The 14,037-nt window shown below is 42.3% G+C and overlaps 1 protein-coding gene across 15 annotated transcripts in view; it reads left to right on the top strand.

Annotated features, from left to right (window-relative positions):
* The window catches only part of wnk1b (WNK lysine deficient protein kinase 1b), a 103,856-nt gene that overhangs the window by 55,666 nt on the left and 34,153 nt on the right, over positions 1-14,037 (top strand). For all 15 annotated transcript variants that reach the window (XM_070548988.1, XM_070548987.1, XM_070548975.1 and 12 more), the window contains exons 2-4: positions 4,929-5,101; positions 11,929-12,149; positions 12,726-12,883. In XM_070548988.1, the coding sequence (XP_070405089.1) occupies positions 4,929-5,101; positions 11,929-12,149; positions 12,726-12,883 (552 nt within the window). The remainder of the gene's footprint in view (positions 1-4,928; positions 5,102-11,928; positions 12,150-12,725; positions 12,884-14,037) is intronic.

Genomic DNA, 14,037 nt, shown 5'->3' with positions numbered 1-14,037 from the left:
ACACAAGTAATTAAAAGAAAGATGACAGAATTCTTTAATGCCTGGAGGGGGTGATGTAAGTGCTGCTTGGAAACAACGCACAGGCTTCCAGTCAGTCAGGTGGCCTGCAGCTGTGATCATGTGACCACCAGGTCATGTGATCGCAGATGAGCCAGAGAAAGAGAATTGGAGTATGGCTTGGCGAGCACACACACATGCACGTGCACGTTTTGTCAGTCGCTAATGGGCTATCATCAGGAAAGTGGTTGCAGCAGGACGATGAGGTTTAAACGGTTTCAGGCCATCTCTGATGCACATCATTTCTGAAAGCCTGTGTGTGTGTGTGTGTGTGTGTGTGTGTGTGTGTGTGTGTGTGTGTGTGTGTGTGTGTGTGTGTGTGTGTGTGTGTGTGTGTGTGTGTGTGTGTGTGTGAGACATGATGTAAATGAGGCCTTGGGTTATAAAAGAAGACAATATTAGGTCCTGTCAAAAATGAAACAGCACATAATGTTTTCTAATTGCTAACATTTGAAATGAAAAGTTTAGTCCTCATTTGACCTCTTTATCATTGGTTTCCATGGAGATGTTCCTGATAGTGTAGGTGTCTACTGCAGCAGTTGATAGAACATAAACCTAAATTTGCTGCAGATTTTTTTAAAGCAAATTAAATAGAAAATATAAATTTAATGTTTTTTTTTTCCATTTTGTGCACTTTCTCATCTCAGCCTCAGTCAGACCTGCAGCTCTGTGAGCCTGCATCCTGTTATCTGTTTTCTGCTGTCCCCTGCAGTTTCTTCTTCCAAAGATGTCAAAGACATTAGGGGACATTCTGAATCTGTGTTATGATTTCATTTCAAATCTCACAAGTTTCTGTTTGCTCTAATTAAATTGAGCAGTTGATATTCTGAAAGTGTCTTGCAGCCGCTCTGGGAAGCTCGTATTAGGGAAGAGCGGCTTTAAAAATGTATGGTCATGAAGGTTATTGCAGCTATATTTGGACAAAAATCCCTTCAGATTTGAGGATTCATCGTCTCATTTTCTTGTTGTCAGGCACCAGTGATTGTGCTTATTTTGGGGGCAGTGATGTGCCGAATGTGTCAACTGCAGTTAGACTAAAACCTAGAGGAAGAGGTTGTTTAAGCAAGCAGAAAAAACCAAACAGGCACTTCATAAACACCTTACTATTAGTTTTCTTTTTCTTAAAGCTGTGGATAACCGAAAAACATGTTTTAATGATTATTTCTTATTACAATGAGTCAATCTTAGTTTTCCATGCAGGCTGAACATGAAAACAGTCTCCTATCTCCTATCTCCTGCTAATTAGCTTATAATATAGAAAATAGATGGGGGAACTCTAGGATTAGAAAAGCCTCACAAATCTATGTAAAACTGTCACGTAATATTCATGGACTAACCCATCTTGACACACGACAGGTAAGGCTGTTGTTGGAGCGTTCAGGAAACAGCAGAGAACGTCTCTGTTTGTAGAAGCTAACCATTAGCATTAGCAACTCTATCACACGGTACAAGCTCCTTTAGGATTGTGTTATTAGTGGAGGTAAAACATCAACCTTGCAGAGCAGAGTCCAAATCCTGCTGTGTTCTGCCACTCTCGCCTCTAGCTGACTCCACTGTGCTGAAACAGGCGCCTCTGGGCCCTCAGTATGACTTACAAGGCATTCATTCCTACTATTCATATATATGTTAGGAAAATAATCTAATTGGGATTTATTTTTCTTCAATATTGCATTTGCGATTTATTTCACAATTATTTTCTTAAGGGGCTTTTCTCATTTTTCAACTAACGGAAGCAAAAAAAATGTACGTAACTTGTACTGAATATAAACAAGTTTATGTATCTACATATTTACATATCATATCAGCAAGTTCATTTGTCTACATATACATAAACACTCACAAGTAAATAAAAAATGTTTTATTTGAAGGTGCATTGCTTTGCAGCCAGGAGCACATCCCTTGAAGGAGCATAGGTATTCGCATCAATTGTGAAAGTTGATTTGCAGGAAAGAAGTGTGTCCCATTTATTGAAGTCTTTTGTGTTTAGAGTTTTTGACGTCTTGTCCATGCAGAGCTTCCGTAGTTCAGTTACGTTCATATCTGCTAGCCAAAACTCAGTGGAGTTGAAGTCTTACAGTTTTCTAGCTTTACTAAAATATCTGTCTGTACTTATTTGATTGATGGCAGTTTTTACTTTTTATTAGACTCCAAATGTAAACATTTGGCACGTTCCTAATTCGTAATTTGTAAGAATGTAATTGGCGATATTAGCATTGGCATCCATATGGGTTTTTCAATGTATATTAGCATTGTGCTAACCAATCCCTGCCAGTCAAATCGCAGCCTTTTGTCACATTGCAATTTAATTGCATATGCAATTAATCGTTCAGTGCTAATATTTATTCTCTAGAGTGACTGGTGTTGTGAGTGGTGGGCGATACCAGTGCATGGAACAGGATTGATTTGACTGCAATCAATTAAAAGTTTTTAAACCTACTATATAGAAGGATGAAGTTAAAGAGACAATGTGTAGTTTTTACCATTAAATTCTGGAAATATCCATCAAAATGTTGTTGAAAATGAATGAAATTATGCCCAGTTGTTGAAAACTATTGGCGACTTAGTAACACATCACCATAAAAATCTGATCTGAAATACATGGTAGTGGGTCTAAGTCTCTGTATAATGCCATATTAGATGCCATGTTACCTTCTACGTGAGCCCATGAGGACAAAATGTTTTTACTTATTTGTAACAAACGGTTACAAAACTTTCATCATTCATAAACATTGTTGTTTTACACATTTACCTCTTCACTTGTTGCCAGTGATGAAAGGGAGTCTGATGTGCTTGTCATTTTGCAAAAGTTTGCAATCCGCAGGGCTTTTTGACCCTAATGGGCATCCCTTGGTAAGGTCTTACTCCAACACAAAAATACTGCTTGCTTGCAACGATTTAGGTATCTGCTGCCCCTGTCGCCAGGAAAAATACACACTGTCACTTTAAGGTCTCATGGTTAGATCCTGGATGAGCCCCCACTTGTACTGGCTTTGCACGAAAAGGAAACTAGACAGTTTTTTATTATAAGAACTAAAGATAAGGAGTATTAACTTTTTGTGATTTGTGAATAAACTAGCAGTGAAGCTAACATGTGAGCAAGTATCAGTAACAAAACAAAAGTGATCGAATCATAAACCTTCTCCTGTGAGAGGGAGTGGGCCTTAAAAACCTCTGTGGGTTTCCAGCGTGTCCTAATGACGCCGGGGACACACCGGCCGCGGAAGCGCCGCGAAAATGGGACCGCCTTCATTCGGCGCCCTTGTTAAGCTATTCTATAGACCACATGGGCCGCCGAAGCGCCGCGGATCGCCTCGCGCCGGCGCGCACCGGCGCTCCAGCCCGCGCAGCGATCATTTCGGCGTCGGCTCTATTTTTTTCGCGAGCCGCGGGTGAATCGCGTCAATTCTGGCAGGAAGTCAAACCTAGACATAAGAGACAGGCCGGTAAAGTTAACAAAATAAAGCATTTCGAAATAAAATTCCGCAATAGTCAAATGTGTTCGTAAACAGACACTGCAGAAAAACCACACGCACACACATACACACACATCGAACATGTGTGTGACCATGTGAAGGGGGGTGTGGTTTTGGGTGTCTTTTCACCGGAGCAAACAGGACAGAGAGGCAGAAAGTCTGAGGCAAGCAGTTAATATGGATGATTTTAAATTAGTTATGGAAGTTGAGACACACAAGGAGCTGTACGACCCCCGAAAAACATTGTTATTTACGTACCCATTTCAGAAGAAACTGCTAGGATACAGCTGCAGAATTGGAGCGGGTTCCAAGAGATTCAACTGGCAGAAACAACTCATACCATAGGTTCACACACACGCACACACACACACACACACACACACACACGCACACACACACACACACACACACACACACACACACACACACACACACACACACAAACACACACACACACACGTACAAACACTCAAACGTAGAGGAAATGAGCTGAGAAAAGGTAGAGAGGAAATGGAGGACACCAAGTGTTTAAAAGAAAAACTACAGCTGAGTCGAGGCGCGCCTCGACTGGGGCGCGTCTGATCTGAACTGAGGAGCGGCGAGCAGCGGCCGAATTTCGTGAGCGATTCGCTTCTCGGCGCTTCGCGGCGCTTCCGCGGCCGGTGTGTCCCCGGCGTGACCCTGACAGCAAATGTCCTGCAACGTAAAACCCAGGAGAGGGTGGCAGTGTCCAAAAATGACGGCATGTTTTTCTAAAATGATGCAGTACTAGTAAACATGAATAATGGCAGTCCTACACACAAAGCCTTTGTCCACACTGAGTGTAGTTATTCTTAAAAGTTTGTGAGCATACATGGTTTTATAATCTTTAGTCAAATGAAATCATAAGAAAAACAAAAGTGCATCAACTTGCGTTTTTCACACACATAAATACACCAACTTAATAAAGCAGAGGAATATTTTTGCTTGCATGTGAACTGAAGTCAAAATGGATGAAGATGTATGTATATATATATGAAGATAAATAAGAGCTGCTTTTAACCACATTCGTACAGTAAAGAGGTGAGCAACACTTCCTGATGGCTTCAGCTTTCAGATTGAATCTTTGTACTTTGGTGATGTGTTTTTTGGTCTTTATAAAACATGTTTTTATTGGTTCTTTTTGCGTTTCTGTTCTCCCGGCCTAACCGTACTTCCTCCTCTACCGATTAGAGCCTCTCTTTAACCTTCAAACCCCTCTCCCCACTTTGATTGATTGTATGTGCACACACTGTAATTTTCCTGTGTCTGATGAGGAAGAGAGTAAGGTCTTCCATTCACATTTCAGGTGCACAGTGCTTTTGTTTTTCCTTGATTTCCTTGTGCCTGTCTAATTGTCCCCCTCTGTCCTGTCCGTAGGACCGTAAGCTGTCCAAGTCTGAGCGTCAGCGGTTCAAAGAGGAAGCCGGGATGTTGAAGGGTCTCCAGCATCCTAACATTGTCCGCTTCTATGACTCCTGGGAGGGTTTGTGCAAAGGAAAGAAATGTATTGTTCTCGTCACTGAGCTCATGACATCTGGCACATTAAAAACGTGAGTACATGAGGTATAAACATTCTCAACAAGTCACTTATATTAAATGCTTAATGTCATTTGTGTATTATGTTGCATAAATAGCTGTGTCCTACTGAAACGCGCCGGACTGGGATTAAGGGCTGCCTTCACTTACAACACACTTTCATTTGATTCAAAACCCCTGATGAGATGGATACGAACGCTCTTCTGCTATTAGAACTTAGCTGTTCTGTTTTAAAGTTTAAAACAGATTCACAGTACTGTTCTTAGCACCTCGAGTCCCAACAGGATTGCAGTGCTAATGGGAGCTGTTAAGCTGGGCGTACACCGTGCGACTTTTTCACTTTTTTGAGCCGATTTTCCGCTCGTGCGAGAATCCACGAGATCGGGGCGAGTTTTGCGCCGAGCGGTCGTGTAGTGTACAGGGGGTTACGAGAGGCGATTAACACCACGTGACCAGCTACCGATCAGCAATCGTGAGGTCGCACGGACTTCTGGCGTGTTTTAATATTTTGCTCGTCCCTCGTGAGGGTATCGCACTGTTGAAGCGGCGCTGCGAGCAGCTGCGATCCAAAAAGTACCAGAACCGCTCACGGCGCATGCGCAATCATGCATCAACGCCGCTCGCTCGCTATTTCCCTAATAACACACCCTGTTCGTTTTTATTTCTACACGTTTTTTTTACTCACAAAGATTGTCAAGAAAGCGTGTTTGTCGTGTTCATGTCAAATTAAACTGATCATAAAACACAGATTTACTTTCTTTATTTCGTTTCCTCGTCGAACCCCCATAAATCCCCGTGTGTCCTACTGCAGCACTCCCGAAGGACAACAGGCAAAACAAGACAAAAAAGTCTGACGTGTTGAGTAAAAACTGCTATTTTTAGCATATTTTTAGGGCCGACGTGTTGCTACCAGACGTACAGTGTGAGCAGTCAGGTCGTATCCGAGAACTGGGTTGTACAGTGTGAGCACACGACTCGTGAGATCTGCCCTGCGAGGAAGTCGTACAGTTTGAGTTGAAGCTGAGTGCTACGAGTGAAAAAGTTGCACAGTGTACGCCCGGCTTTAGCCGAGTAGCTAGTGAGAATCCAAGTCATTACGTGCAGTCTGTGTTGTAATGTAGATGTCCTTAAGTAACATGATGAAAAGTTAAGTTGTATTGAAAGACCATCACACAGCTGCCAGGCCAAAGTGTAAAAAAGTGTTTCCCACCCAAACGAGACTTTAGCACCTCAGACGTCCACCCGCCTCTGCCCGACCCTACCCACGATTCACTGTAAAGAATGGACTTGTGTCTGAACACGCCACAGCTGAATGCCTGCCTTGCTGCTGATGAGAATAGATATGACTGTGGCAAAAAAGAAGGTGATGAGCTGTGTTCAGACTGTGCCATGCTGTATGTTGCGGGCCATGACCAGCCCACCTGTCAGCTGCTGCTTCCACTGCAGATTCCTCTCATTCCTGACATTGTTCCCTCAGTGCTGGGGGGCAGAGGGGGACAGATGGATGACTGAAATGACAGTTTTATACAGTTGGTTGAAATCAAAGCAATGAATGGGAGACAGAAGAGCACACTGTGAAAGATGCCGGACAGAGTCAGTTAAAAAGGGGAAATGCATCGTTGAAAGGCTACAAGGTGGTCAAACCGCTGACTCACCTGAAGCAGCAGGGGAAGAAACATTTAAATTGCACATCCCTGTTAGGGGTAGTAGCGCCATCTACTGGAAAACTCTAAAAGTTTGTTAAGCTGTTATTTACAGAAGCTGTAATTTAAACATATAAAATAAAATAAAGTTATTTTTTAAACTTTTCCTTTGATTAGAGTTTCCATTTACAGACAAAAACATATGTTATATGCTGAGCTTCAATTTTTATTAAACCTTAATATTCAGTTGAATCAGTGTCCCTGGATATTTAAAGTTACTTTGACTTTATACATTTTTGGTCAGTAATAACTGAATGGTTCTGTTCACCAACCATTTGATTGACACATGCTGGAAATTCAATCTGGATTCAGATATGCTTGATTTTGCAAGCACAGAGCATGTTTGTGAACAGGATAACTGCTGCACAATACTCTGAAAGGAGAGAGGCTGCTCTGTGCTGAGGCAGTGGAAAAAATGAGAGAGAGAGAGAGAGAGAGAGAGAGAGAGAGAGAGAGAGAGAGAGAGAGAGAGAGAGAGAGAGAGAGAGAGAGAGAGAGAGAGAGAGAGAGAGAGAGAGAGAGAGAGAGAGAGAGAGAGAGAGAGAGAGAGAGAGAGAGAGAGAGAGAGAGAGAGAGAGAGAGAGAGAGAGAGAGAGAGAGAGAGAGAGAGAGAGAGAGAGAGAGAGAGAGAGAGAGAGAGAGAGAGAGAGAGAGAGAGAGAGAGAGAGAGAGAGAGAGAGAGAGAGAGAGAGAGAGAGAGAGAGAGAGAGAGAGAGAGAGAGAGCGCTGATCGGGAGGGGGGAGATGTTGAAGATGAAAACACTGCAGCACAGGTTCGGCAAATGATAGCCTCTTTATCGATGCGTTTATGTATGAGAGAGCTATGTTTGTTTTTAACGTGTACCAAAGTGTGTGTGTGTGTGTGTGAAGCCGGGCGTGCACTGTGTGACTTTTTCACTTTTTTGAGACGATTTTCCACTCGTGTGAGAATCCACGAGCGGGGCGAGTTTTGCGCCGAGCGTCGTGTAGTATACAGGGGATTACGAGAGGCGATTAACACCACGTGACCAGCTACCAATCAGCCATCGTGAGCTCGCACAAACTTCTGGCGTGTTTGGATGTAAAGGAAGAATGAGGTGTGCTGTAACTTAAAGAGACAATGTGTAGTTTTTAACCGCTAATTTCTGGAAATATCCATCAAAATGTTGTTGAAAATGAATGAAATGATACCCAGTTGTTGAAAAATATTGGCGGCTTTGTAACATATAACCATAAAAATCAGGTCTAAAATATATGGGGTGGTTCTCAATGCCAAGGAACCTCGCCTTGATGCCTTGGCCCCGCTCCAGTTGCCTAGGAGATATGTCATCAGGAACCGCCAAGACGTGTTCCAATATTCATGTTCTACCCATAGATATGTATGTATATAAACATACATACATATCTATATGTTTATATACATTTCTATGGTTCTACCGAGGGGTGTGATCTCCATTTGTTAGCCGTTTAGCTAGCTGAGCAAGGGAGGTGTCTTGTAGCTTAGCCTTGGTCAAAAATTTCCCAGAATACACCGTGGTATTTTCAGAAGGACGGCGGATCAGAAGCCGGCAGCTACCTCAGGGTTAAATTTCAAGTTTAAAAGTAAGTCAACTAATTAAAAATTTTTCTTAGATCCAAAGAAGTTATCTATGGTTGATTAGTTGCTCAGTAGTTGCAGCTTTGGTAGCTAGCAGGTAGTAACTTGCTTACATATTTAATTTAACAAAAATATACACAATTTAAAAAGTAAAAGGCTCGTTATATATTTATATTGAAACTTAAAAGTATAAAATATAACGTTATCTCCCATGTCACGTTACGTGACGTTACGTGACCGTGGCTTCCGCGGTGATGTAAGTCTGTTCCATTTAACAGTTTTCTTTGACCAAGGAAGAACAGTGTCCTCATAAGCAAGGCACCTGGCCTCGCAAGACATTATCTCGCAAGGCCAGGCGCCTTGATGTTGAAAAACACCCGACGTCTCTGGGCGACGCCATATTAGATGCCATGTTTCCTTCTATGGGAGCCCATTTGGACAAAATGCATTTACTTATTTGTAACAAACGGTTTCAAAACTTTCGTCATTGTTAAACGTTGTTGTTTTACACATTTACCTCTTCACTTGATGCCAGTGATGAAAAGGAGTCTGATGGGCTCGACACACGGGAGGCTGCATCGCCTCTCCTCCATTCATTTTCAATGAGACATGCGCGACAAAGCAATAATCGCGGGTCTCCCTCCTACTAAGCGATACGCGAAAAACGTGCGTGTGAAATTTTGCGCTCGTGCACGTGTCGTGCACAGGCGACCCAGCGACGCGATCCCAGAAAGTTGAAATGTTTTCAACTTTTCATCGCTGTCGCTCGGACGAGGACCAATCAACGGAGGTTTCATTCACTGACCAATGAGCAGACTGGATGCTCTTTACATCTCCGAGCAAACATGAAGAAGAAGTTGATTATTATTATGTTTTATATAGTAAAATCAGAAGTAAGACTTCACATAACTCTAGCAGCACCTTGTGAAACATCATATCTACCACTTTTTTTAACTCTGAACCGCTTAAATAACCTTAATTCCCTCCAACCTGACACAGCCAAACAAAACAACGGAAGTTTCGATTTCGCCATGGAACAGAACGCGTAGACGGCTTTGCCGCTGGCCGCGGATCGCCTCCCGTGTGTCAGGTAATAAAAGCGACAGCGATGAATTTCGCTGATTACGGTCGTTTGTCGCCTCCAGTGTGTCGAGTCCCTGATGTGTTTGTTATTTTGCTAAAGTTTGCACTCCCCAGGGTTTTTTGACTCTAATGGGCATCTGTTGGTAAGGTCTTACGCCAACCCAAAAATGCTGCTTGCTTGCAACGATTTAGGTATCTGCTGCTCCCTAACGCCAGGAAAAATACACACCGTCTCTTTAAGAGACATGGAAGACATGGGAATCATAGATGGAGTGTTGGAGAGAGTGGAAAATATTCCGGTACGTAGATTTGTGCTTTGGGGTGTGTGCGTTCACTTCAGTAAATCTATAGATCAAATACCTGGTTTACGTTTTAGGTGACCACTGAAAAAACAAAACAAAACACGTAGTTCTGATTTAAAATAAAGAAAACTTGAACAATTATGTGTCTTCACTCTGTTGAAGACTAGGGTTGTCGTGGTATGAAAATTTAGCTTCACGGTTATTGGGACCAAAATTATCACGGTTTTCGGTATTATCGTGGTATTTTTTTAAACGTGTTACATTTTCAGACAACTAAATAAACCCTGTACATCAGGAAAATATTGTCCTCCGTTTGTGTCTAAATTTAGCCTAAAATGTGTTATTTTGTAATTATGTTGTTTATTTGTTTACATTTTTCCCCTTTAGTCTTTAAAATACCAATATTTGCCCATAACTTCTTAATTTTTGTCTGTTTGATGTCATCATTTAAAAATATTAGATCAGATGATACTCAGTACTCCAGTAGCCTTCTAATCAGATACTTTTTTTTACCCTTACTTGAGTAATAAACCCTATATCAGGAAAATATTGTCCTCGGGTTGTGTCCTTCCAGCGAGCTTTGCAGATTTGGGAAGATGTCATCAGGCAGTAATCATTGTTAAATTCATAATTATTCTCGAAGAGAGACCAACTCTTATCTGCCCCTGGGAGCCCCGTAATGCATAGCGTCATTTCAACATGGGGGTGTCCGAGACACGGTTTATATGCAGGTAGCGGCGCTGCGGCTGCTTTATATAGCCACTCGTTGCATTCTCCCTCAACCCAAATCCTCGGATCACGCATTTTAGCTAAAACGCTAACGTTAGCTTGCCTTGCGTTGACTGTAGAGTTGTGGGTGATGGTCTCGCAGATGTGTCATGAGATTTGAAGCGTTGCTGCCTTTCACAGACACTTTCTGCACGTGCTGCAAACAGGATAGTCGTCTTCTATAAACTCCCTCGGCATTCTTCAAATATCTGTAAGATGCTCGTACTTCCGACTTTGTCTTCTTTGAGGGATTATAAATGTCCTCCTGAGCGCTGCCGTCTCCTCCTTTGACCATTATTTCAGCTTTAGCTTCAAGAAAGTTTTGGTTGTAAACAACAAAGCGCGCATGTGCCGCAACTTCAGCAGATGATACGGTGGCTGGTAAGGGTCACCGCGCCTACACCGCAGCCACGGTAATCCACCGAGATAATATAGTTTTTTAAAAACAAGACGGTTATTATTATTGTCAACTTTTTTACTGGGGTTTAACGCTACACCGGTTACCGTGACGACCCTAATGAAGACACATACGGTGTTGAAACGTTACCTTCTTTTCCTTGCACACACAAAACCCTTTGGACTCACCTGAGTACTCTAGCCTTCGTGCTTTTAATTAATATTAATAACTTCAACTTTTATTGATCCCCTTGGGGGAAATGATTTGTCTGCATTCGATCCAGCTCAGTGTCTTTGTGGTATGAGTGTCCAAGCTGAGACTGGGAGATCGTGTGTTCAAATCTACAGTTGGGTCATACCAAAGACCCTAAAATGGGACCCAATGCCTCCCTGCTTCGCACTCCGCATTAAAGGGATTTATCTGGGGTTAAACCACCAAATAGTTCCTGAGTGCGACCGTGTCTGCAGCTCAGCACTCCTCCAGGGGATGGGCCAAATGCAGAGAACATATTTCACCTCTGTGTGACCCTGATGACTAGCGGGACTTTAACTTTGACTTTAACTTCATCTCTGAGATTAGATTAGATTAGATATCCTTTACTGTCATTAAATGATTGCACATTCAACGAAATTTCCTAGAGCTCCACATTAGGCATCCGCTAAAAATACTAAGAAAAATAGCTAAAACAAGTACAATATGCACCATGCATAGGAGAAGTGGGCTGCCGTTTATATGACACATGGAGGACAACTTCAAGGTTCAGCACTGCCCAAAGACACTTGGACACGTGGTCTAGAGGTCTGGGATCAAACCACACACCTTCTGATCAGTGGTCAACTGATCTCCCCGCCTGCAGTAGCCCATGTTTGTTTTACGTAGAAATCTGGTTTGTTATAGAAGATGTTTTCCCTTTTCACCTGGGATGAATGTTATTTTGAGTGATCTTTCTTTCTTTCTTTCTTTCTTTCTTTCTTTCTTTCTTTCTTTCTTTCTTTCTTTCTTTCTTTTGCAGTTACCTGAAGCGTTTCAAGGTCATGAAAATCAAGGTCCTGCGTTCGTGGTGCCGGCAGATCCTTAAAGGCCTTCACTTCTTACACACCAGGGCGCCACCCATTATTCACAGAGACCTGAAATGTGACAACATCTTCATCACGGGGCCCACCGGCTCAGTGAAGATAGGAGATCTGGGCTTGGCCACGCTGAAGAGGGCCTCGTTTGCCAAAAGTGTCATAGGTTAGAAGAACGCACGTGCAACTGGAGAGTCTTGCATGCAGTAATAGCGCTCTATGCACCAAGCGAAAGTGAAATAGCTAGCATAAATGGCTGGAGTATAATGCACACATGCAGAACATTTACAGATTCTATACACACACCAAGCCCAACGACTGCACGATAATTTTACTGCTGGCTGTTAAAGTCAACGGCAGGTATTCAAAAAGTAAAGCAACCTCCAGTCAGTCTGCTGGTAAAGTGGGATTAAGCTGTCTGGGGAGGTAATGGCTGCTCACAATTCACACTTCAGCACACAGAGCAGCATCATTGGCTTCCTTTCTGCTTTGTAGTAGTGGAGCTGACCACAAGTATTCTCTTACTCAAGCTTTTCCCCCCACACAACAAGTACACAAACACACATGCTAGCATACCCTAGAGGCAGGGACGACGCGCTCTGTGGGATTCACAGCTTCTTTTTAGTAATTATGAAGATCTGAAATGTTAGCAAAAAGAATGCGTTCTACAAGTTTGTGGTTTTGCAACAAAGTTTCATACTTGTGATTTCAAAACCTTTAAATTCTTTCTCTTTTTTTTAAGGCACCCCTGAGTTTATGGCTCCAGAGATGTATGAGGAGAAGTACGACGAGTTGGTAGATGTCTATGCTTTTGGGATGTGCATGCTGGAGATGGCTACCTCTGAGTATCCCTACTCGGAATGTCAAAACGCCGCCCAGATCTACAGACGAGTCACGAGTGTAGGTCTTGTTTTTGTGTTTTTGCCTCTAATCTCCGTCCTCTGTGCACCGTTTCCCCGACACTTGTTTACTGGCTGTATTAATAAGTTTGGCATGAGCTGCAGCAGCTCCAGTCTTATGATGCTGTTGTTTTTGCTCTGATTAGTCTTTTTCTTATGCTCTCTCCCTCTCACTCAGGCTCTCTCCTGTTATTCTTGCAGAACAGCTTATAAAAAGAAAACTATTCTGACCAGATTTCTGTTCCCTGCATCGTTTTTTACCTGTGAGCCTCTGAGTGCTGCTGAGGCCATCGGACACAAACACAAACCAGCAGATGGAAGCTCTGTGCCTTATCGTTTTTTTCTTACTCTGTGGAGGCTAACAATGATGACTAATGGACCAGAGGAATTTACTTGAAAGCTCCTTTTCTTAGTTTGTCTCTTCATCTTTCTTTTTTATCTCCATTACAATACCTATCATTTCTCTGCACCTCTTATCCGGTCATTAACACACATTATTTTTTACAGCTTTATTTCAAAGCTCCGCTGTCTTTATGTAAAGCAAAATAGCTTCAGCACTTTTCTTCAGCAGGGTTTAAATAGCCGGTTGATATTCCTTCTTTAACTGGAACTAAAAAGCGTAAATGTTTGGCAGCAAAAATAAGCGTTTGTTTTTGGATGTAACTTTAATGAGCTTTGTTCTTATATTATAAACACATTTGCTCACACTTTGTTTTTACTTTATAGGGGCTTTATGGAAGTTTGACAGCCAAAACATGTTTAGAAATAATAAAAATAATAAATTTATTCTTCATACATTCTCCTGCAATGCCCTGGTCCTGTAGAATGAGCCCTGGCATTTTTACTGTGATTGCCTGTTTTCCTGTAAAATCACAGAAAAAGAGAGCTGCTCGGGTCGAGCAGGCTGCTTCATGCGCGTTCATGCTCAGGCATAGCCCGTAGCATTTGCTATCGGTAGATTTAGTCTTTGTCGCTGTTCCTAACGCCTAGTGACAAAGCTAGCTACATTTCTGAAGACCCTTAGCTACTTTCTGTAGAACGTTGTTCTAGATATTTCCTGCAAATTAGCAACAAAATAGCCATTTTCGCTCCGAACCGTTCTTTGAACGTTATTTCAGCTGTCATCAAGGATATAAATGTTACAGATACAAAGGG

The sequence above is a fragment of the Nothobranchius furzeri genome, chromosome 1, assembly GCF_043380555.1.
Source record: "Nothobranchius furzeri strain GRZ-AD chromosome 1, NfurGRZ-RIMD1, whole genome shotgun sequence".
Taxonomy (NCBI): Eukaryota; Metazoa; Chordata; class Actinopteri; order Cyprinodontiformes; family Nothobranchiidae; genus Nothobranchius; species Nothobranchius furzeri.
Note: the sequence above shows the minus strand (reverse complement) of the source record. Positions and strands in the feature narration are given on the sequence as shown.